This window comes from Pseudorasbora parva, chromosome 9 (genome assembly GCF_024679245.1).
Source record: "Pseudorasbora parva isolate DD20220531a chromosome 9, ASM2467924v1, whole genome shotgun sequence".
In the NCBI taxonomy this organism is placed as follows: domain Eukaryota; kingdom Metazoa; phylum Chordata; class Actinopteri; order Cypriniformes; family Gobionidae; genus Pseudorasbora; species Pseudorasbora parva.
The window spans coordinates 35,261,635-35,286,573 of NC_090180.1; the positions used below are offsets into that span (position 1 = coordinate 35,261,635).

Sequence of the window (24,939 nt, forward strand, 5' to 3'; positions counted from 1 at the left end):
AGGTACGTTTACCCTACTTAAATGTCCAAATTAAACAAAGGCCTCATCCTGGCTTAAAGGTGCACTATGTAACTTTCCAACCGCTAGAGGATGTCTATTAACAACAAAGGCGTAATTTGATGATGGCAAGTTTGAATGCAAAATCTTGGGACATGTGGTCTTACAGCCAGTGAAAAAGAATCTGGATAGGACTCGGGCAGAAGTCAAGTTCATGGTTGAGATTATTAAAGTTACTGTAGTATGAAGCAGAGCAGGACCATGGGTTGTGCGAGTTGAGCAAGGCCGCTGAAGCGATTGCTAATGAGATGAACGCAGCATAAAATTAATGCATCATTTTAAACACACTCAAATTGATCTAACATGATAAACAGAGCTGCGTGACCGGAATACTCATGACCGGAAATGGCGCTCAGGACTGTGGCATAATAAACGTCCCGCTGCTCGTGAGGCTGTTTATCATATTAGATACATTGGTGTGTGTTTAAAATTATGTTATGACTTTACTCTGAGTTTGCTCAGCAGCTGCTATACACATTTCACACTGCAGTAAGAGTAAAGCATAACTAAAACTGGAAACCGAGGTTAACACATATTCTGCAACTGAAAGGCAACTTCCTCACACTTTGGTTCATTGGCTAAAATAGCATTTTTTCTCACAATTTACAAATAGCTAGGAACAGTTGAGATATTGTAAGTACTCAATTGAACAAAATATATAGCACCGGCCTAAAGCTTTTTGGATATTTTAGTGACTTTTTTTTTTTACATAGTGTTCCTTTAATCTAAACCTTGTCCATGTGAGACCAAAATGCCCTAATTTAGCTACTTAATGGTCCGAAGACATGGAATTTTTAAAAAGGTGTACTTATATTGTTGGTTTGATTTTTACATCATAAAATGTCAATTGAGAAATAAAAGGCATTTTTCTAGCCTGATTTTAGCCCTCTGGCTTTAAGGGGCAGGTCTACTATGAGACTTATGAGTCTACTAGTGAGTAAACACCCACTGTTGTGGTCTGATATCCATTGTTTATACAAGCCCAGGCTCATCTGCGTAATATGGCTTCACATTTTATAATAAGCATACAATTACTCCAGTTCCATATGATTGCACAAATCAGATACTCCAAGTTTCTCAAAGCATTTTAACATTTCCTCAATGCTTGCTATAATTTGCTCCTTTAGCTGGGAGTAACCAATTTAATGATATCAGGGAAATATTGAGCCAATTTATGAAGACCTTATTGATGACACCACCACTATAGAAGTTTCACAGTCCTTTAATGTACAACAGGAGTCCAAAAAAAATTAAAATATATCTAATGACTTCTTCAGGGCTCCTAATAACTCCTGACCATGAATCAAGCACCTAAAGAGAAGATGGAAGTTAGTTCACTGTACACAGTGGTTATTTGGCACAAGATATATGTACAGCATAAATGTCACTGTCTTGCCAATTATCTATACATGAATGAAAGTTATACAATACAATATTTTTGGGGGCGTTTCTATTCCAAGAAAAAAATAAAAGTAATTCACAAACCTCTCTAAAATAACGGATGGCACAGTAAAATCATGTTGAAACTTCAGTAATTGTCAAAGGTCCTAACACAGACTTTAGCACCAGTCCTTGAGGTGCTGTAATCCCAACACATTGCATGTTAATTTAAACCCATGTTAAAGGGTTTGCAATAGCACAATTAGTTATTTGGCATTATGTTTTTGATTTACCGGAATCCGTGTCCCTCTTTTCACGAACTCCACATGTTGAATCACAGCATTGACAAAGAGAACTCTGGAAAGGGTCATCTAGAAGCTCCCATCTGTTAGTGAAGGATTATAGGATATTTTTCCCAGCAATCATGTCAGAATATTAAAGGACTTATGTTAGAATACACTTACTCTCCTTTGGCTTGATTATAGTTGCAGGCCTTCTTCACGTCACTGAGGTTGTCAGGGTCCCATGCAATTAATTTGCAATGGATATAGACCTGCAGGTGGGGCAAAACAGGCAGCAATAAATTCAGATGTTTAAGAACTTGCTGCATTCCTATGAAAAGACTCCCTCACCTCTTGTCCTATGGCAAATCTGAATGCTTGAAGGTGAAGCATGATTGAGGAGGACTGATATCTTGGTAAAAACTTGGATAAACTTTTAATACCATCCACAAGACACCTATAATAGGTATACATTAAGTCAATTATAACTTTAAAAAAATGGCCACTACATTGCAGCAAATAAGAAAGATCAATCTATTTGACGTTCTGACTAATGGATATTTCAAATAAATAAAATACATATATATACCCTTTATTGGCAATGAGTGGGTATGTAAGAGTATCTGGCAAGATTTCAGGAGTTGTAGAGGCTACACATTCCTCAAGCAGCAGCACCAGTGGCTGATGGGCTTGCTGGTTAACACCAGCCCAAATAGGGACAAAAGATCCCATCGGAAATGTACTAGATTCTGCAGGGCCACTGAAATCCTCTGGAGAAAAGATTATGATAGAAGTTATTGTAAGAATGAGAATCACCGACAATAGATCAAGATTTGCCTACATACGATTGAGAATTGCCATGTGAAAGTCCAGTCCTCCATGACCTTGTATAGCACCAGTAGAAGAACTCACAAAGTCAGGAGTCCAACCACTTGGCCTAAAGAAAGAATCAATCATTGCACATCATCAATGGGAAAGATTTGGGGGTTAGAGACCTCTGTTAAAGAGCTGTAGATGTTACCTGTCATTCACACATCTAATTGGATATGTGAAAGAAGGAGGGTAGGGCTTTGGCAAAGGCCTGTACTCTAGCTTGTTCTCATACGTCAAGTATTTCCATGTAGTCTAATGAAAAAAAAGAAAAAAAGAAATGAAAAAAAAAAAAAAACACTAACCACATTTATGATTTTGGGATTACCAAAAACAGAACGCAAACTTACCACCCGTCTGAAGTCACACTCAGTAAATTTATAGTGAAATTCTGCCTCTGCTCCTTTATTTGACACATTTAAGAACTGTGAAGGAAAGCAGCTACCCAAGAAAAGACGAGCAGGATTTTCAGTCATCGACTCATTCACTTTCCACTTAACATGAACAGACTGTTCCCCACAAGTAACTTGGATAGCTATAGGAAAAGGAGAGAGGCAGTAAGCCTACTTGATTTTACACCTCAAAGTTAAAGAAAACGGAACAACTAATATCTCTGTCTGAAATCTGGTCTCAAAGCAGGTTATTAGCATGTATCTGCTGGTGTTTAAAACATACATGTTGGTCAACCAGTTAATGACCAACTACTCTGTTGTAAAGCACAACTAGGCCTAAGCGTTAAAGAGTCTTTTAGATTTTAGGTTACATGTTAAGAACTTATAATGCATAATATTTTTCTTGTGCCATAATAAACTTTACCATCATTATTATCTTCAGACACCTCAAGCGCTTTGACAACAGCAAAAACCAAACAAAATCGCCAGACGTGATTCATGGTGAGTTAGTGCTGACTGAATGAGATGAAAGCACCTGAATCCTCTTTATTTATCAGTAACGTAGCTAATTTACAACAGCTGACACCTGACGGGGAGGAAATTTAATAAATCAGCATTTACTCACTAATTGGAATATACGCTACTTTAGCGTTAGTTCTGTGGCAATCTGCAATTCTGTAAATATTTTGGCAAGGATTTATTTCGTTGGCTCCAACATAATGCCCAAAGGCGGAACTATAATCTATAGTTGTACCAACTACCCGGAGTTTATTTCAGATACACGGGAAGTCAAGCTGTTTTTTTTTTTCGTAGAAGCGTTTTAGCCGGTTCATTTGCATTAGGTTTTAACAATTACTATTGTTTAAAATATCAGATGAGATCAGATTATCTACTTTCTGTTCAACTGTCAGTTAAACTACAGCCCTCAATATGCTGATTAAAGTTAAGGTAAGCAATATATTGTCCTTGCTTTTAGCCGGCGTTGTGCGAGTTTTCATAGTTTATGATTTCCAGTATTAATCATTCTTAAACTGATAAAACTGTATTTGATTTGGGTTAAATTTCTAATGAATGATTAACCAATCTATTTAAAATTCTGTCCGAATATTTTCTTGAATTATGGTGAAGTGATTCAGATGTATAATTTGTATTATTGTGCCTCAGACACTCACAGGAAAGGAAATAGAAATTGACATCGAGCCGACGGACAAGGTATGAGTGTTAATGTTCAATATGTGACTGTTTCTGTGTGTTTGGAAGGATTTGGAAATATTTTATGCACTTTTTTTTCCAAGGTGGAAAGAATCAAAGAGAGGGTGGAAGAAAAGGAGGGGATACCACCACAACAGCAAAGACTAATTTACAGTGGAAAACAAATGTACAGCTCCTCAGTAATAATAATACATATTGAACTAAAAATAACCATTCAGAAATGAACATGCTGTTCCTTATTTCAGGAATGATGAGAAGACTGCTGCTGATTACAAGATTCAGGGAGGATCTGTCCTGCATTTAGTTCTGGCTCTTAGAGGAGGGGAAAACCTGCACTAGCCCTGCAATATTTGTCTTTCCTCTAATTTATTCAGCTTGTAAATATTAGAAATGTGTTATGTGCATCAAAACAAACAGCAGACTTGCCAGGTGACTGGTGCTTAAAGCCACAAGTGGACATTTGGATTTGCATACATCGTTATGCAGAAGCTTTCTGGACAGTTTACAACCTAAATATGTTTAGTTCATGTTGACATTTGTTACTGCCCTTTTTGTTCTGTGCCATATGACATTATAAACTTTAGCAGGTTAAGAACTTTACTCATATTTTTAAGATAGACACTGCTCCCTTGAAAGGGTTCATAAATAAGTTTGCATTATCCCTTACTGTTAGTAATTTTCCTCATCCAGTTCTTGAACATTCATTAAAACATGTCCTTAAAAAGTTGACTATCATCTTCCATATATGTTTTATTGTGTTTGGATAAAAGAGGAATAAACATTGGACAAATGGATATTTGTGGTTTTGTTTTACTCATACACACACACACACTCACAAAAAGAGGTTGTTTGGGAAATATGACTAGAACATTCTAAATATGAGATGGTAAATTCACATTCACAGCCAATAAAATTACACTAGTAATAATGCTCCAGGAATATCCTGAGACTTAGAGAAGAAAATGGTAAACAGAGAGAAAAAAAGAGGCTTGATGATAACAGTAAGGCAATTGGAGCTCAACTGACCTCACAGCTGATGATGTTAATTCCCAGAAAGTATGAGTAATTACGACATGAAGAACATCAGTAATTCAAATTCTTCAACTTGCTTACAGGGTTAATTTAGTGATGGTGCATAAAGGAGCTTATCTAATGACAGTGTACATTAGTTTGACTGTTCACTCTTGTGCAGTAATGACAGCACATCAAACCACACTTTGTTCTACACAATTCAAACCAAGATAACACTTCATAAACACCCGTTGTATCAAGTCTGCCGTGAGCATTTGGTCCATAATAGAGAGTTTGACAGACAGCTGCCTATTTCTGTAGATTTCCATCTCAATGGGAAAGACAGTCATGGAGATTCCACTCATGTAAAGTCGGTCACAATGGGTTGATTGATGGCTGACAGTTCCAGGCCAGATTAGGAAAGGAGTCAATTTGTACTGTGTCCTGATGCACTGCACCCTGATTTGAGTAAGACACCCGTACCCGCATCTTAAGGCTGACCTGTACGGAGGGGAAAATAAAAGTATAGTCAAGCTTGTTGTTCATATATAGCACTAATCAGTTTAGTGAAAAAACAAAAACAAAACAGTCACACAAAACCAAAGCAGGATTGACTTGCCTTGTTAGGGTTGTTGAGTAAAACAGTCTGTGTGACTTGACCAAGGCCATGTGCTGGAATCACATTACCACTCGGAGCCTTCATCTGTAGCTGAACACTCTAAAATAAGGAAAGTAATATTGTTTCTGATAACTGTATCATCTATTTCTTTAAAATTAAATGTGTAAATAAAGGGACATTTTTTTTTTTTACAGTTTCTTTAAGAGATTTGTATTCAAAACAAATAATGATAAAAATCATTTAAATTATGGGGTTTTAAACAGGAAAAGCTTCAAATGCTATAATGTAATATGATACTTAAAGGGTTAGTTCACCCAAAAATGAAATTTGTCATTAATGACACACCCTAATATCGTTCCACACCCGTAAGACCTCCGATCATCTTCGAAAAATAGTTTAAGATATTTTATATTTAGTCCGATAGTGTATCTAAGTGTATTCACACTATACTGTCCATGTCCAGAAAGGGAATAAAAACATCATCAAAGTAGTCCATATGTGACATCAGATAGTTAATTAGAATGAAGCATCGAAAATACATTTTGGTCCAAAAATAACAAAAACTATAACTTTATTCAGCATTGTCTTCTCTTCCGCGTTTGTTTTCAAACCTCAAATAAAGATTCAAACGGTCATGAATCAGCTTATTGATTCATGATTTGGATCACATGTCAAACTGCCAAAATCACATGACACTGGCGATCTGAATCATGAATCAATATGCTGATTCTAATTAACTAACTGATGTCACATATGGACTACTTTGATTATATTTTTATTCCCTTTCTGTACATGGACAGTATAGTGTGCATACACTTAGATAGGCTGTCGGACTAAATATAAACTATCTTAAACTGGGTTCCGGAGATGAACGGAGGTCTTATGAGTGTGGAATGACATTAGGGTGAGTCATTAATGACATGATAAATGTCTTTTTTTTGGGGTGAACTAACCCTTTAAGGACCTACGGGTATTATATAATTTCTTTGGCACAAAATGTATTCAATGACTCCTTTGAAATTACATACATTTAAAGGGGTAATGAATTGAGAAATCAACCCTCTCTTGAGCCTTTATCATATAAAAGGGCATGGTAATAAGAATATCCTGTACGTTTTGGAGCTGAAAACTTCCTTATTATTAAAAGAAAAGCTTTTATAGACACCTGGGGCCGGATTCACGAAAATTTTCTTAAGAAAAAAAGTTAAGAAAATTCTTAAGATGAAATTCTAAGAAGTTCATAAGAATTTTCCTAAGTGCAATTCTTGAAAAATTCTTAAGAAGTTCTCAAATACTTTCTTAAAAACATCTTAATGAAATGAAAGAATGAAAAACTCGCTGAATGAAAAACACTTCAAAGCCTGTCTTTGCGCTTCCTGCTAATAATCCTGATTGCCGTACATATCTAATAAGTGTGCAGCCTATTTTCCTCGTGACTGGCTTGACTGGAGTAAATCACTAAATATTGTTTTTAATGTGCCGTGTTGGTAAAATCAGTATTTTATAAGATCCTAGCCATTTATCAAGAACGCTGCTCGGGTACCAAGGATCGGCCGTTAGATCTACACAAGATGAATCATATCTCAGAGACCTCCAGAGCCCGCGGCAGACGCCAGAAGAACTGGCCGAGGAAAGGCTGCTCTCGCTGGGGTTAACGAGCGCTGAACACCTGCTGACCTCCTGGAACTCACAACTCCGAAAAAGCCAGATAAAATTGTCAAATAGGCGCTCTCTTTATAAATAAACCACAGATTTATTCTTTAAACAAGTACATTCTCGCCTGAAAAGAAGTCTTAAAACTACTGTTTGTGACACAATAACAGTATTTTTAAATTACGTGCAGTTTCTCGTCCACTATTATCTTGCCGGTTGGTGCGAGCTTTGCTGGTTTTATACTCGTCCATATGGTACTATTAGTTATAAATATTATATTTAGTTAGCTACTGTTATGTTGTAATGCTTAATAATTAAAACAACCCAATAAATTGGTTAAACATCTTACATTTGGGTATTTAAGATAACCTCTAACCTATCCTAACCTCTAACCTATCCTAACTTTAAGAAGTTATTTACTTCTATTTATTTTTATTTTAAATTTCAATTTAATTTAATTTTTTTTTAATGATTTTTAAGAACATTCTTTTCGTAATTATGAACACTTATTAAATTTTATCTTAAGAACAATCATTAAAAAAAAAGATAAGAACATTTTTAGGAATAAAAAATATTCTTATGTTTTTTCTTAAGTAAGAAAATAAGAAGAAATTGGCAGTTAAGAGTAATGTTATTCTTAAGAATGTTTTGTGAATCCGGCCCCAGGCCCGGAAAACGAGGCTCTAAAATCAATGACGTAATAGAAGGGAAAATGCCGCCTCTACAGATAAATGTGTATTCCTGCTTCTGTAGCCCTGCCCACTGACTCGTGGTGGTAAACGAGCAATAAACACGTTGAAGATAGCAAGATAATCGTTTGCAAACAAGACACAGGTCGACACTGGATTTGCAGACATATTGAGATTAAAACGCAGTGCTGTGCCTTCTATATTGGATCAGACAGGAATGGTGCAACACACTTATGTGAGTAAAACATGTTTTTTCATTTTTGAATCCTCTTTATTTTTTTTAGTTACAGATCATATTGATTAGGTGTAAGTGTCGAACAAAACATACCGGGCTGTCACAGGCTGGAGAGTATTTTATTTGTTGGTTCCTTGTGATTCCGGATTAGAACAAATCAGTCGGACATGTAATGTTATGGGCCATGGGGCTCGCAAAGTCCAACGTCCCAGGGCTATGTGTTTTCCAGACCAAAACTTAAGCACGTCGGCAGGCCGGTGAGTCTTAAATAGTGAAATAACATTCATTTCTTGATCTGCGTTGTTCACTATCTTGACTTGATAATTAAAGAGTGAGCGCCTACACGTGTGCACGCAGTCCAATCTTATCATTGTGTTTGATAAATAGATTTTCTGTCAGAAAATTATTCTGGTTGCCGCTTTCAAAACATTAAATATGCAAATCTTCTCCAATCCTAGCCTTGTGCGTCTATTTCCAAGTCTCCATTTCCCATCAAAACCTAGTGTTTATTGAGAGAGCCTCAAAATCAGTGTAGAAAATAGCCTTATTAGTTATTAGGTTTTTGAATGTAAAAACCATGCGAACATCATAAATTGACCTCAGACAACATGTGTGTATATATATATTAGTAAAATAATTTTTATTTTTTCTATATTGGTATTACTGTACAAATGTACCAAATTGCAATTCAATTTAGTATTATGTTAGCTTGTAAAAAAATTGACTTTATATATATATGTCAGTTCCTTTACAAGCTAACGAAATACTAAATTGAATTGCAATTTGGTACATTTGTACAGTAATACCAATATAGAAAAATTTAAAATAAAAAACACTATCAAAACGTTAGAAGTCCATCCATTTCATTACCATCTATAAAAGGACAATTTTATAATCTAGTGTAAACATGGACCATCTAACATACTGCAGTGAATTCTAAGCAGCAGAGAGGTTTCAGTATTGTTTTGTAAAGACATTTTACGTAATAAAAGCACTGTGAAGCTACTTGTGGTTAGTGTTTTTTAGGTCATTCTTTTATAAATGTGTTTGTTGGGTGAAAACCTTTTCTAGTGTTATGGAGGAATGACTTAATTTGAGACCTCAATGAATTGTTGTTGTAGTTGTAGAGCATTTTGATTGTGTAACTGTTTTGCCAAGCTGAAAGTTGGTTTGGTAAACTGCAATAAGTATTTAGAAAAGGGTCCTACCAAGAGTAAAAAACAGTGTCAGTGTTTGTGTGCCTGTCCCTTTTTGAACAACGGGCGAGTAGTTCACTCTAGTACATAAAAGACGGTTGACAGGTAGGTTTATATTGAGTTTTCAAAAATGTCTGCTATGATGTAATCAGCTGAAGTAAATATATGTCGCTTGTGTGTGCAAAAACAGGACTAACTGGAGCAGGTACAGACCTTAGGTACTGCTGCTTGAAGAGTGAAGTTGGTGATGTCACTCTGAGTTGAGTTAGAGGCAATAAGGGTGACCGTGACGTCTGTTTCTGTCTGTTTGTCACACTGGATCTTCAGGCTCAATCCATTCTTCTCATACACAGTCACAGAGGGAACTACATGCAGACACACCAACAACGAGGTGAAAATTGTAATATCACAAATTTAAAATAACCTTTTTCTATTTTAATATATTTTAAAATGCAATTTTGTCCTGTGATGGCAAAGCTGAATTTTAAGCTGCCATTTCTCCAGTCTTCAAAGTGACATGATCCTTCAGAAATCACTCCAATATACAGATTTTTTGCTATTATAAATGTTAAAAACAGTATTTTTTTGTGGAAACAAATATACATATTTTGCAGGATTCTTTGATGATTTGAAAAGTAGAATTGTTTTGTAAATTTAGAAATGCACATTTTGGTCAATTTAATGCATCGTCGCTGAGTAAAATGTCAAAACATAAAAGTAAAAATAAATACTGACCCCAAAATTTAAATGGTAAAGTACTTTTCAGATGTTTTTAAAAGGTCAAACATAATTGGAGAACTCATCAGTGCTTGAGGTCTCCATGTTCTCACCTGGTGTCGGCTCCAGTCCGCCCAGCAGGTCAAGAAGATCGGCACTAGAGGTAGCTGTTGGAGTGCTGGTTGGGGCGGGGTTGGGCTGAAGAGGTGCATCCGTCCCACCCAAGAGATCCAGAAGGTCACAAACCTTTAACAAAAGTATAAATACAAAATATGTGTATCCACTCTTGCACAGTTCAGTGTTCAAATACAATATCATATAATAATTACCTGACTTGTTGGTTCAGAGAGCAAACCTGCTTCAATTGGTTTGGGTTTGGATAGATCAGGCTCCTTAATCTCTCCTGATGCATCTCCATTAGTGTGTCCAGGTGAGTTCTTATCCATCACAGGCATTCTTTCCAACACTGCAGCTCTGAGAGGAAGACAGTGACAGTGATTATGAACTGCTTAAGAGCTGCACCATCCATGCATGATCTCAGGGTTTTTATTTACTGAAAAGTAGTACCTCATGTGGTCATATTTCTTGAAGAGTGCATTATATTCGACCGCTCTCTGCTGAAGTTCCAGGTCAATGCAGCTGCCGTAAATACTGACAATACTTCTGATTCGGCTTATTGAGAGAAAAACAGAATGATGCAAAAGATCTAAGACAAAACAAGCAAATACACTTAGAGAGGATGTACTGTATGATGTATCAGTACCACAATGGTTACCAGCTCAAACTATACTTTTTTTATTACAATAACTATTTATAGTATGTTGACAATTTAGTTTATTCCTGTGATCAAAGCTGAATTTTAAAGCAGTGTCATCATCCTGATATGATTGTGTCCCAAAAAACATTTAGTCTTATTATTACAATTACAGTGTTTAATAGTTTAATATTCTTCTTTTTTTGTAAATATGTAAAAGTCTTTACTGTTAATTTTGATCATTTTATTGTCTCCATGCTAAAGTAAGTAAAGTATTTATTTATTTTAGAAAAAACAACCAATATATATTGGATATTTAATTGTTTATGCGCATTTCCCATATTTTTGCTTTTAGAGTACATATGCTGGTCATACAATGTGCAAAGTTAATCCTAAAAAAAAGTGAACAACACTGTTAAATGTAATAAAATTAAATTAAATCTAAATTAATTTAGACAAAATACTGTAGAATTATCCAAACACATCTTACATTATTTCTCATATTCAATCACAGTGCATTTTTGCCATTATTTCATAATAACGTTTCTCACTCGACATTGTCAGTGATCCGAGTGCTCAGCTTCATGGTAGCAGTGAGTGCGAAGCCTCTGGTTGCCGGTGATGACATGTGAGACTGTAGGACTGTTTCTAAAGCCTCCAGGACGTCATCTTCTGAAACCTAATGACAGAAAAGCCCCAAAACACAATTTATTCACTCCCTACACAACAAGTACTCTAGGGGTACAAGGGAGGAATTAGATACCATGATAATTTGTTTTATACCATGGTGTAAATGATGTGCAAATCTACATATTTTTAAAACGGACTAAATTGGTTTTAAGGTTAAAAACTTACAATAATCATACTACAAGTTTGATATAAGTATAATTATGCCAGTTTGTGAGACAAGTTTAACAAAATAGTTCAACTTGCTAGTTAGTTTAACAAAAATGAAAACGCTGTCTTCATTTACTCACCCTCAAGTTGTTCCAAACATGCATTTTTTTCTATGACTGGTAGATTTTGACTTCCATGGTATTTTTTTCTTCTTCATACTATGGAAGTCAATGGGGTCCAGCAACTGTTTGATTACTGATATTCTTCAAAATATCTTGTTTTGTGTTCAGCAGAAGAATGAAATACATACAAGTTTGGAACAACTTTATGACAGAATTTTCAGTTAGAAAACCTTTTAAATTCACACGCAAGTACAGCATGCTAGTCTAGTTAAACTTCATGACCAATTCCTTACCGCAATAATGGATAACCATATTCATGTACATTACATGGTACTCCAAGGTATGAACACATCTGTGCTATCATGGTACTTGGTGCCTTGTAATATAAAATACACTATATGCATCAATTTATATGTCAGATTCACATTGATCCAGTATTGAAACTGATTAGTTCACCAAATGTGCTTCCGCTATCATTTTACATTTACCACCATTTTATTTCTGTTTACCTGCACAGGCTCCATCTCCTCACACTCGCCCTTCAACAGCAGGTCCCCATACTCCCCTATACACCAGCACGCAACTTGGACCAAGGATTGCTATGAAAATAAACTGTCTATTACACACAAATAGGCACGTACAAATCAAAACACTTAGGGGGAAAAAAGGGACTGGTTACACATTCTTGCATTTAAAACTAACAAATGCTTTGTTCATTGTCCAAAGATGCTCAATGGCCAACACATTGACCAAAAACACAATGCACATGTTTGTAAGAATCAAGAATGCATATTACAATGTGTAATGTTGTCTATAGACTAAGGGGTCGTTCACGCAGATCATGTTTTTACATTTTACTGTGCTTCTTTTATGTCATTTGTTTATGTGAACATGCACTAGACACACTTGAGTCTTTTGCAGCAACTCCAAAAAACACATTCTCAACTTAAATGAAGTTCAAAATAGTGTCTAAATGAGCACTGTGTCACTGTACGTCCAACTGATTCTATCTTATCTATGCATCATCTTTTTACAACTTTTTTAGTTTACCTTTGTTCTTATCTTTGGTTATTGTTATTTTATCTATATATCATCATTTTATTCTTTTTAATAAAATTTCTCTTTGCAAATTTGATATGATCATTTGAGTTAAAAAGATGAGTGAAAACTGGGTTTGATGGAAATAGCAAGTTTGACAAAAAGTTTTGAGTATGTGGAAATCTGTGGAAAGGTATGATGAGTGAAAATGGGTTTAACAAGAAGGTTCTTGAGTAAAAATCAGTGAATAGTGATTGAAATTAATGTTATGAACGTGTTTGAGAAAGAAATGAATGAGAGGTGATCTAATTAAGATGGTACATGTAGATTGCAATGCAAACTGAAGGATGTTTTATTTTTTATTTCAGACCACTATTGTGTATATGACCATTTTTATTTTATTGTTACTTTCTAATTATCTTTAAAACTGTTTTAATTATCCTTGTTTTGAATTCTTACACATGGTATTTTATTTCTCATACATGTTTTACAACTATTTTAATTAATTTCTATGTAAAGCACTTTGAATTGCCATTGGGTATGAAATGTGCTATACAAATAAACTTGCCTTGATTGGCTTTTCTCTAGGCCTTGCGTCGATCTCTGTGAATGGCACCTTATAAGCAAAAAAACATATCCTTACCTGTGAAATATCTTTCACGAGTGCTTTATAGAGCTTGTGAACAGTGTAACAGTGAAGCTCAGAAGCAGTGGTGATGAGTTGGATCAGGTTGGGCACAGTTTCATCTCTTACATCGCCCCCTGCCTGAAAGAGAAAATACTACATTTAAAACTTGATAGATTCAGTTGAAAAAGATATAAAAGGTCATCATCACAAATCTAACAAAGTATCATTTTTCCCCCCATAAATTTTAGGAGATTATTTATATGCTATTCCTCACACAAAGACTTAAAATAATACTCAGTCATATGGACTACTTCATGAGCTTGGCATTAACACTTTTGATTTACATTAATTGCAACGAAAAGCTACCAAATATTGTGAGTAAGTTTTCATGTTGTGTTTCACAAAAGAAAGAAAATAATACTGCGTAGAAATGGATGAGAACTTTAACAAACACTAAGATGATTATAGACTGAATGCCATTGTTTATTTGCAAAAGGGAAGAGTTTTTGACATATTATAGGAGGTATGTAACCATTTTGGTTGTGTAGCAGTGGCTATTTACCGTAGTGAGCACATGCAGGATGGTATCAATGTGCCAGCGCTTAGAAGGGGAATACCTGACCAAGACACAGAGAGAGACACAGAAAGACAAAGTGCTGTTCAGTGCCTGTGACATATGTGTGCCACATATTCAAATATTGACAGGTTACCACAGAAAATAACAACAACAAACAAAAAAAGGCAACATATTGGGATTCCTCCACATGACACATTTTAAAATGGTTTAGCCACTGATTGCTGAGCTGAGACATCACTATAGCAAATATAGAGCTCATGAATATTAAGTAGCTCAAATGGACATATCCAGTTATTCTTTATATTCACGAGCCAAATCTTAACCTTGGTACTTTTTCTAGACTGATATGTATAGGTGTGTTTAAGTCACATGGTCTTCATGGGCATCGAGACGTTCCACATGCTGTTTGAGCTAGCTTGCCGAGATATGTTATTTTTGCATAATGATTACTAATTAATCTGGGGAGCAGATCTGTAGTAGAGCATAGCAATTTATCATAAAGATGTGAGTAAAAACTACATTTATAAGGCAAACTGTAAACAATTAAAATTGTCACATTTTTGTCTCCTGAAATTTCTGAAAGGAGTTTGCTTTTAGCTTAATTCATATGCCCAAATAAAATGCAACACTATTTTGCACACTTGCCTGACAGAGAGCATAAACTAAAAAAATACAGTTTTTTTTATTTATTTTATATATATTTTTTAAATATGTAGATTTAGCACTACACATTATCTGATATACTTAGTTACCTCTCTAACTTACATATAGAGGAGGTAAACTATACGTTTTAATATCAAATGATGGGGATGGGCATTAAACGTAGCTATATTTTACAGAAACCAACTTTGACATTGTCCTGTATGAGAGAGGTATGTAAAAGAAAGTACTTTCTTAGATATAAAAGATGATTTTTAATAGGAGTGAGGCACTGACAAATGAATGTGACTGAGCTACAGACATATAATGGATGATACTAACAGGTAGATATAAAGTACAAAGGACTGATGATACCTTTCAGCAGCGTTGAAGATGCCAGACGCTGTGTTAGATCGAAGCTCTAGGGGACAGGTTGAAAGAAAAATGAGGAGCTCCTTCATCATTGAGCGAATGTTCACAGCCGACACAAGGGCAAGTGACAGTTCCAATGCGCGACTGCATTAGAAAAAGAGCAGGATGAATAACTAATTATACCTCAATATATAACTGTATTGTCTTGTCTAATTTATAGTACCGTTTCACCGAGGTGTCTTGATCTTTCAGGCAGTCCACAATGGTGCCTCTGTGCCGCTGCACTGCATTGTGGTCTGTCTGCACTATCTTCTGGAGTGATGTCATTGATATGTAGCTGTAATAGATAAGAGAAACTGAAAATGAGCATGAATTTACATATGTAGTGTAGTGCAAGTATATAAAAAACATTTTATCAAAAGAAACTTTGAAAAGATGTGAACTGCAGACACCCACATTTGAAAGTTTGGGGTCTGTAAGCGTTTTTATGTTTTTGAAAGAACCTAAAATGTTGCAGTAAATAAATATTATAAAAATGTAGTTTTCCATTTTAAAATGCATCTTATTCCTGTGAAGAAAAAGCAGAATTTTAGCAGCCATTACTCCAGTCTTCAGAGTCACATGATCCTTCAGAAATCAGTTATCAATGTTGAAAAAAAGTTGTGCTTACTGAGCCCAAACCTTTGAAGCTACCAGAACAAGAAAAACTGGATAACTCAGCCTCTTTATAACACATTGTGATTAGTCAGCTCAAATAGGAATTGAAAGTAATATACAATGAAGGTCACAGCAGGAGAACCAAGGATAAGTATGCAGTGGTGTTATAAAAAATAAAATAACTTACCGAATATTTCTGTCATTATTAAGTAGAAACCTTCCCAGAATATTTACAGCTAACACCTTAAAAGACATACATTTTATGCATTTAATAGCCAGAAATATCATTTTCCCATACTTTTGGTACGTTTGGGTTTAACCCAAACAACCCTACCAAACATGATACTGTATATTAAATTGTATATAAAATTGTGACCAACCCTAAGCCCACTCTCTGAGTTGATGTCCATGATAGTTAGGACTGTTTCATACAGCACAGCACTGCCTGCAGTCTTACTGCTGTCTGTATTTGTCGCCACCTATGGATCAGAATCACCAAGATCAAGCATTATAAACTCTGCTTTAAATATACACAGATCAGGCATAACATTATGTCCTAATATTATGTTGGTGGTCCCCAACTTTTACTACCAAAACAGCCCTGACCCATTGAGTAATGGACTCCAGTAGACCCCTGAAGGTGTGCTGGGGTATCTGGCACCAAGATATTAGCAGCAGATCTCGTTGAGAGGTGGAGCCTTCATGGATTGGACTTAATTGTTCAGCACATCCCACAGATGCTCGATCGGACTGAGATCTGAGGAAATTGGAGGCCAAGTCAAAACCTCAAACTCGTTGTGCTACTCAAACCATTCCTGAATCATTTTTGCTCCATGGCAGGGCACTTTATCCTGCTGAAAGAGGCCACAGCAACCAGGGAATACAGTTTCCATAAAAGGATGTACATGGTCTGCAACAATGCTTAGGTAGGTGGTACATGTAAAAGTGCATCCACATGGATAGCAGGACCCAAGGTTTCCCAGCAGAACATTGCCCAAAGCATTGTCTCCACTGGATTGCCTTATTCCCATAGTGCATCCTGGTGCCATGTGTTCCCCAGGTTAGCGACACACACGGCAATCCATGTGATGTAAAAGAAAACATGATTCATCAGAGATGGCCATCTTCTTCCATGGTCAAGTTCTCATGCTCACAAACTTTTGGCACTTTCGGCGGTGGACAGGGGTCAGCACAGGCACCCTGACTGGTCTGCAGCTATGCCGGCTCATACGCAACCAACTGTGATGCACTGTGTATTAGGAAACCTTTCTATCAGAACCAGCATTAACTTCTTGAGTAATCTGAGCTATAGTAGCTCAACTGTTTGATCGGACCACATGGGCCAGCCTTCTTTCCCCACTCTGAATCAGTGAGTCCAGTTCACCACCGTTCCTTTCTTAGACCACTTTTGATAGATACTGACCACTGCAGACCGGGAACACCCCACAAGAGCTGCAGTTTTGGAGATGCTCTGACCCAGTCATCTAGCCATCACAATTTGGCCCTTGTCAAACTTGCTCAAATCCATACGCTTGCCCATTTTTCCTGCTTCTAACACATCAACTCTGAGGACAAAATGTTCACTTGACGCCTAATTTATCCCACCCACTAACAGCTGCTGTGATGAAGAGATTATCGTTGCTATTCACCTCACCCGTTATGCCTGATCGGTGTACATAACTAATGTGATTAACTGCATTACACAAGGTGTGTTTGTTTTATTGTACCTGAGCCAACAAGTCATTCATGGCATCACTAGCAGTGTCATTATTGTGACCCAGAGTTCTCAGCAATCTAAGAATGCGCACCTGAGGGACAGAAATAGACCAATCAAGTTCTGAGATTCATACAGTTTAGTGTAACATCTAGAAATTATGTTGTAGCCTAATAAAAAGAGCTATTGTAGAAGAGAAACCTGCAGAAAGGGGTCGCTGATACCAGCTACATTGTGCTCTGGAGAATAACTGGATGTCACAAGACCTTTCATGATCTGTACCAGTTCAGGAACAGTCTAATGTAATGGAAAGCAAAAATAATAAGTAGTCTGTATATCTGTGAATAGTAAAAGTAAACATTTTGGAGAAAACGAACTTGACTTACCTCGCGGAACTGATCGAGAGTGTCAGGATTTCGCGCACACAATTCAGTGATAAGAACCACAGCCCCGTGCAAAACCCCTGTGCAAACAATCAGGCAGTTACAAAACCTCATCATTTTAAAATACTGCACATAATACAAACTCTTTTTGTGAAAACAGAAGTTATAAAAAGAAACAAATTAACTAACCATGGTTCTTCTCAGACAGAAGAGACCTTGCTGCAGGAATAAACAGCTCTGCAAGCTCTGGGACCTTTCTTATTATGTGGACGGCACAGAGGGTAGCCTGAAACAGTAATAATTATCAATAGCACAGAAAAAAAAGAACAAATACAATTTAGCAGGATTGTGTTAGTCCAAATGCTAATATAACTAAGTGCCCCTATTATGTTTTTTCAAATATTCCCATTTCATGCAATCTTTAACATAGCTATTTGTAAAACTACAGATTAGCTGTAGTTTTTACTACTTTGAGTAAAGATAAAGGATGGATGAAAATATTGTTGGTTTAACTTAAAAAAGTAAGTAACCTGGTTGCCTTAATTTTGAGTTTATTGAAATTAAACATTTGAGTTGATACAATGAAGGAAATTGGTTTAATAAATAAACTCAAAATATTATTGTATCTGAACCACATAAAAAATGTGATAAATTTTCACTGCGTCATCACAAATAAAACACACAATTACCCAATATGCTTACAAAATCGTGTAATACTATTTAATAAAGGTAGTCGATTCTCAAAAAAATGTAATTGTATCAACTCATTTTTTTTATTTCAATGAACTGAAAATTAAGGCAACAACGTAACTTATTTAAAAAAAACTTTTTACAGTGTAGGTTTGTTTTGCGAAAATGTAATGTTACATCAGTCATTCACAAAAGTGCTTGGCTAACATGCACTGTTATTGATACAGTTCCTGTGTGTGCACCACAATAAATAGAAATATACACATCGGTTTGTTGATGGACACACTATGCTAATGCTGAATGTGAGGGATTAGAGTAGTAAGTTGCAACATCTCATAATGTACCTCAAACTGAGTACCATTACCATATCACTGAGAAACGTCTTGCACAAGTCATCCTTGCAATGGAGTTGTAGTTCCTTGTAGGTTGAATAAGTAGTTCTTCAAATGTTTCATCATTGGACTCATTTGGATTGATATGGTAAAATCGACAGTGTGTAAAATCGCTTAGCTCTAGGAAGATTTTAGAACATGCTGTGCGTGACTGACCAAACACAACAGACTGGGCCATCTGGCCAATCAGACCATGGTAGGCTCTTGGAAAAAAGGGATTTAGAGAGTCTTTTGAGAATCATTGAAAAATGTGGTGCATGTATATTATGAGAAAATGAAGGAGACCTCCAAAACAACATTAGAAGCCTTTACATTAGCATAATAGGGGCACTTTAAATTCAAGGGCGTAAGTTCGACTTTGACATTGGTAGAGAAATAAAATGTCATGAACTGACCTTTTTCTTGATATAAGAATTAGAGGCCCTGAGGAGCCGTTCGATCTCTGGTGCCAGGTCTCGACACATCTCAGCTGAACCCATGCAGGCCAGAGTGCACAGAGCCAGAGACTGAACATACTGACTGCTGTGGGAAAGGTCACTACAACAGAGATGGGAAAAAAAAATAGCCAGACAGAATAATTGTATGATTTTCATATATTTGTTTAAAAAAAAATCATATTCATTGTTAGTAATAAAAATATTATAGTAAAAGTCTTATATAGTATCTACTTCTTGATTGAGTTGGTAATCAGTAAGCTAGCATCCTGCTTCTCATCCAGGAGCATCATGGCTCCCAGGTAACCCATCCGCTTCTCGTTGTACCTGGGACTTGCAATCAGACGTACACACTCCATCTGCAGGAGTCAACACTAAAGTTATCGCCAAAGAAAGATATATAACGTGTGAAAATACACAGAATGATAAGACTGCACAGATGAGAAATAAATGAGGTGCTAAGATGTGATGTATCCGTAATTGGAGATTTAAAGATTTGTTAACCATCAATGCAACCACCACACACATTGAGTTACCTGGCCGAAGTGTGCAGGGTAACCCAGCATGTGCACATAGAGGAGTTTCGCAAGGCTGTGCGAACGCTCCCCATTGTCACCCTGGCGAAACTGTGCCCGGATATCTGCACACTCTCTTTGGATAATGCCCCTCTCCTCACATTGTGTCCGGGCACTTCTGATTACCCGAATCATTTCCTGTAAACGCACCGATGGAGTCATGATTGTATCTGTAATCAGAGAGATTGAGAGAGGCAGTTAACAGATATTGAAAGAGGAACCAGTATATATTACCCAGAGTAAAGCATTGACTTTACATTGGTAATTTCTTTGTACTTCAACTGCATTTTTGAACAGACGAAAACAAAAACAAATTTTTATATTAAATGTAACTCTAAGGGCCTAATTTGCTTCCATTTTAAATTTAAGGACCATTGAATCATGTCACAGCAATACCATGAACCCTTTTTTATTACTATTGAACAATTCAATATTATGGGGCACCAAGTTAAACTTTTATGTCCTGAGTGGGGTCCTTCCAGAATCCAGATCGGTATTTGAACACTGCAGTTGACCGACCAATACAGCAAACTTCACCCATGTGTAGAAGGCAATTTATTTAGTGAATAAAAAAAGATATACTTGGACCATATTACTTGGATTTTAGTGCAACAGTCGTATGGATGGCTCAGTAACACTTTACAATACAGTCTCATTTGTTAACATCAGTTAACGACTAACATAAACTAAAAAAAAAGGAATACATTTGTTGCAGTGTTTATTAATCTTTATTAATGTTAAAAAAACAGCTGTTCATTATTCATGTTAGTTCACTGCACATTAATGTTAACAAATACATTTTTTGATTGTAATGATGTATTAGTAAATGCTGAAATTTACATTAGATTAAGAAATGCTCTAGACATATTGTTCTTTCACAGTTCATGTTATCTAAATTATATCATATTGTAAAGCATTACCGACATCTCTTGCTGACCAAGGCTGGATTTATGCGATAAAAACTGTAATAATAAAAATAAATAAAAATAATTATAATTTAAAATATGTTCTATTTTAATACATAGAAAGAAAGAAAATATATACATTTATGTAGCATAATTTATTCCTGTGATGGCAAAGCTGAATTTTCAGCATCATTATTCCAGTCTCGGCGTCACATAATCCTTCAGAAATCATTCTAATATGATGATTTGGTGCTCAAAAAACAATTATTATTATTATTATTATTATATCAGTTGTCCTGCGGATAAGCCTTTGCAGATGAGCCAGAATGCAGCAGCTTGTCTAGTCTTCAATCAGTCAAAGAAAACCCACGTCACACCCCTCCTGATTCCACTCAACAATACATTGTATGGGTCAAAATTATCGATTTTTCTTTTATGCCAAAAAACATTAGGATATTAAGTAAAGATCATGCTCCATGAAGAAATTTTGCAATTTTCTAAAATAACTATATCAACAATTTATTAGTAACATTGCTAAGGACTTCATTTGGACAAATTTAGATGATTTTTCTCATTATTTTGATTTTATTTTTTCAAATAGTTGCATCTCGGCCAAATATTGTTCTATCCTAACAAACCATAAATCAATAGAAAGCTGCATGTCTTCTGCATATTCTCTACCTGGTTTCATAATCTAGCTGTCTAACAAACCTAGCATTTTGTACTACAATGTTGTTGGCTCTTTGATAAATGCTTTATTGTTTCTCTTTTGTGAGTCACTTTGGATAAAAGCATCTGCTAAATGTATAAATATAATGTTAATATTTTTGTGGAAACCGTATAATTATTTGATGAATGCAAAGTTAAAATAATCTTTAATCACATTTGACCAATTAAAAGAATCCTCGTGTGTTTATGTAAAAGTAAGTTACTTATTAAAAGTATTTTACATTGACTTTTTGGAGCATGATAATCTGTAGTCAACAACAATGTTATCATCCAGAAATTTATATATTTTTTAAAATCGTTCTGGGGCCTAAATAGTTGATAGATTGTTGGGTTTGTTACCTCGCTTCCTCTTCCACTAACGTTAGTTGATGAACATACACCTGCTTTCATTGCAGATCTTCCCATGGCGACTACATTCATTCCCGCATGCGCACTGCGCGCGCTACGCGGCCTTCGGTCGCTGTGACGCTCCTAATCTAAACGCATTCCACATCTCATTATCATTTTGACATCTAACAGTGTGCCATATATTTTCATATACACAGCGCCGTCAATGTGTTCAGAAATAGTCAGTTTCCTCGAACTACCATCTTCAAACACACACGCTGTTTGTGTAAGGTTATTTAAAAACACACGCACTAAAATGCAGATAAAACGTTAACAGTCAGGATACCGACAGGACATACTTGAATGATACGAAAACGGCGATAATTAGTGCTTCTTGTCGCTCTCATGGTTTGCAGGAGATGTAAACATTTCTTGCTTAGTAGTAACGTTGCACTACATATGTTTATGATTAAACCGAGTATCACTTATGATACTTTTCGGCAGCAAAAGTCAAGTTTATACTCGTCCCGAGTCAACCCGTGTTTGTGTCCGCTGACGTTTCCACTTTCCAGCATCCGATCCCGGGCTCATCGTCTTACCTCTCGCAGCGCAGTAATTCCAATCGCCGAAGCCTGTCGGGTGCTCGGTGCCTAATTCATCCGCTCCTCCTCTTCTGTTTAACCATACGATGTATCCGTTGGTAACCAGCCGAGGTATTTTACTTTACGAGCAACTTAAGGCAGAAACAGCATTTACAAATATGTATAAGCCTCATAGTTGGCTACAGCGCAACTTCCGCCATCCGGGTGTGCCATTCATTCCCGTTCAGCTGCTTTGGAACTGGAAAAATACTTGTGTGCAGTGTGTATTTAAAGGACCCGCGAACTATTTATTGATGTTTCGTATATTTTTTCCCCAAATTATATTAAACTAAATTACATTACATTTATAAATTAAGTTATACATTTATTAAATAAAAATAACTAATAGCAATTTTAATGTCATTGTATTCGTAGTAAATAATTATGTGAGCTGCTATATGCTATATCTTTTCCCAAAGTAACTTTCATTTGGATCCGTATTATAATTTGAATCATATTTTTGTCACGGAATTCTGGGATCAGAGTTGTCACTTCTGACTATAGACTAGGCTAGGCTACTTGTAATATTTCTAAATCTAATTTATTTCTGAGGGCAATGCTGAATTTTCAGGCATTACTCTGAAAATTATAATATTGTTTGTTGCAACAACAAGTAACATTTCTTATTATCAATGCTGAAAACAGTTCAATATATATTTGTAATATTTTTTATGAATGTTTTACTTCAAAATAAACATTTATTTGAAATATAATTTTGTTATACAAATGTCTTTACAGTCCCCTTGATCAATTTAATGCACCATTGTTTAATATGGGCCTAAATATTTATAAACAAATCTACCTACACTCAACTTTTGAACAGCTAGTAGCCTATTGTATTCATTACACTAACAAATTGGGTCATATATGGACAAACCCAACCGTTTGTTTATTTTTAAATTAAATTAATAATATAAACCCAACAGTTGGGTTTTGTCTGTATTTGACCCAAACATGGGATAAAACAAACCAACATGTTTTTAGAGTGCATCCCAAAGGTATTCACAGCTTTTCCCACATTTTATATTACACCCTTATTCCAAAATGGATTTAATTCAATAAGGACAACGTGAAAGAAATTTGTTTGAAATCTTTGGAAATTTATTCAAAAATAAAAATAAAAAAATCACATACATAAGTATTCACAGCCTTTACTCAATACTTTGTTAAAACACCAGCCTCAAGTCATTTTGAGTATGATGCTACAAGCTTGGCACACCTATTTCTGGTAAGTTTCTCCCAATTTTTGCAGGACCTCTCAGGCTCCATCAGGTTGGATGGGGAGTGTCTGTGCACAGCCATTTTCAGATCTCTCCAGAGATGTTCAATCGTGTTCAAGTCTGGGCTCTGGCCACTCAAGGACATTCACAGAGTTGTCCCGTAGCCAATTCTTTGTTATCTTGGCTGTGCATGTGTTTTGGTTCATTGTTCTTTTAGAAGATGAACCTTTGCACCAGTCTGAAATCCAGAGAGCTCTGGAGCAGGTTTTCATCAAGGATGTCTCTGTACATCGCTGCATTCATCTTTCCCTTGATCCTGAATAGTCTCCCAGTTCCTGCCGCTGAAAAACATCCCCGCAGCGTGATGCTGCCACCACCATGCTTCACTGTAGGGATGGTATTGGCCAGGTGATGAGCTGTGCCTGGTTTCCTTCAGACATGACGCTTGCCATTCAGGCCAAAGAGTTCAATCTTTGTTGCATCAGACCAGTGAATTTGGTTTCTCGTGATCTGAGAGTCCTTCAGGTGCCATTTAACAAACTCCAGTTCCATCTGGCCACTCTACCATACACTCTAAAAAATAATTCAGTGGCTTAGTAAATATCACAGTAATAATTAACTTTATTAACTTAATAAAATCTCTCAATATCATTTACTTGATGGTTTTAGTTAAACATACCAAAATAATTGACTAAAAATCCAACAGTTAATTTTGTCTAAAATGTATAGTTATATTTAAGTTTTTTTCACTAAAATAATTTAGTATTCAAATAACCAATTATTTATTTTAAATATAGGCTACTTAATACATTTGCGAAATTTATTTCAAAATATTTGAGAATGGAGAATTAAACTGATCTGTTTCAAGAACCACAATTATTACTTAATTAAAATCAAGATTATTAATATTTAACACACACTGAAGAAATTGAGTAAGTTTACTCGATTAAAACAATGCACCCCTCCCCCACCCTCTGACGTGAAGACAGCTGG

At 35.8% G+C, this 24,939-nt stretch overlaps 3 protein-coding genes across 3 annotated transcripts; 1 reads left to right on the forward strand and 2 right to left on the reverse strand.

Moving 5' to 3' along the window:
- Nucleotides 1-1,263: 1,263 nt before the first annotated feature.
- On the reverse strand, nucleotides 1,264-3,532 carry zp3f.2 (zona pellucida glycoprotein 3f, tandem duplicate 2). Its single transcript, XM_067452429.1, has 10 exons — nucleotides 3,405-3,532; nucleotides 2,939-3,123; nucleotides 2,740-2,843; nucleotides 2,564-2,655; nucleotides 2,308-2,488; nucleotides 2,070-2,175; nucleotides 1,902-1,990; nucleotides 1,731-1,822; nucleotides 1,543-1,637; nucleotides 1,264-1,368 (listed from the first exon to the last, which is right to left on the reverse strand). The coding sequence occupies exons 1-9, from the start codon at nucleotides 3,478-3,480 to the stop codon at nucleotides 1,573-1,575; spliced, it is 990 nt and encodes a 329-aa protein (XP_067308530.1). The 5' UTR covers nucleotides 3,481-3,532; the 3' UTR covers nucleotides 1,264-1,368; nucleotides 1,543-1,572.
- A 160-nt stretch (nucleotides 3,533-3,692) lies between these two features.
- On the forward strand, nucleotides 3,693-4,986 carry nedd8l (NEDD8 ubiquitin like modifier, like). The gene is made up of 4 exons (XM_067452430.1): nucleotides 3,693-3,928; nucleotides 4,145-4,192; nucleotides 4,276-4,358; nucleotides 4,438-4,986. Exons 1-4 carry the CDS (start codon nucleotides 3,911-3,913, stop codon nucleotides 4,529-4,531), a joined length of 243 nt encoding a protein of 80 aa, XP_067308531.1. The 5' UTR covers nucleotides 3,693-3,910; the 3' UTR covers nucleotides 4,532-4,986.
- Nucleotides 4,925-22,924, reverse strand: ap1g2 (adaptor related protein complex 1 subunit gamma 2). Its single transcript, XM_067452428.1, has 22 exons — nucleotides 22,685-22,924; nucleotides 20,086-20,294; nucleotides 19,784-19,908; nucleotides 19,511-19,652; nucleotides 18,223-18,319; nucleotides 18,037-18,113; nucleotides 17,852-17,947; nucleotides 17,664-17,744; nucleotides 16,317-16,415; nucleotides 16,124-16,179; nucleotides 15,503-15,616; nucleotides 15,283-15,423; nucleotides 14,254-14,308; nucleotides 13,707-13,829; nucleotides 12,535-12,624; nucleotides 11,618-11,745; nucleotides 10,880-10,984; nucleotides 10,642-10,786; nucleotides 10,426-10,558; nucleotides 9,809-9,960; nucleotides 5,823-5,921; nucleotides 4,925-5,704 (listed from the first exon to the last, which is right to left on the reverse strand). Exons 2-22 carry the CDS (start codon nucleotides 20,284-20,286, stop codon nucleotides 5,579-5,581), a joined length of 2,385 nt encoding a protein of 794 aa, XP_067308529.1. The 5' UTR covers nucleotides 20,287-20,294; nucleotides 22,685-22,924; the 3' UTR covers nucleotides 4,925-5,578.
- Between the last annotated feature and the right edge of the window lie 2,015 nt (nucleotides 22,925-24,939).

What these genes read in the sequence shown, in the direction of transcription:
- zp3f.2 (XM_067452429.1), bottom strand. Translation starts at nt 3,480, where the DNA reads ATGAATCACGTCTGGCGATTTTGTTTGGTTTTTGCTGTTGTCAAAGCG. An exon ending in GTCTGAAGATAATAATGATG is followed by an intron (nt 3,124 to 3,404) that starts GTAAAGTTTATT and finishes CTTTTCCTATAG; the next exon opens with CTATCCAAGTTACTTGTGGG. An exon ending in GATTTGCCATAGGACAAGAG is followed by an intron (nt 1,991 to 2,069) that starts GTGAGGGAGTCT and finishes CCCCACCTGCAG; the next exon opens with GTCTATATCCATTGCAAATT.
- nedd8l (XM_067452430.1), top strand. An exon ending in ACATCGAGCCGACGGACAAG is followed by an intron (nt 4,193 to 4,275) that starts GTATGAGTGTTA and finishes TTTTTTTCCAAG; the next exon opens with GTGGAAAGAATCAAAGAGAG. An exon ending in ATTTACAGTGGAAAACAAAT is followed by an intron (nt 4,359 to 4,437) that starts GTACAGCTCCTC and finishes TCCTTATTTCAG; the next exon opens with GAATGATGAGAAGACTGCTG.
- ap1g2 (XM_067452428.1), bottom strand. Translation starts at nt 20,286, where the DNA reads ATGACTCCATCGGTGCGTTTACAGGAAATGATTCGGGTAATCAGAAGT. An exon ending in ACCCTGCACACTTCGGCCAG is followed by an intron (nt 19,909 to 20,085) that starts GTAACTCAATGT and finishes TGACTCCTGCAG; the next exon opens with ATGGAGTGTGTACGTCTGAT. An exon ending in ATTCTTATATCAAGAAAAAG is followed by an intron (nt 18,320 to 19,510) that starts GTCAGTTCATGA and finishes TTACTGTTTCAG; the next exon opens with GCTACCCTCTGTGCCGTCCA.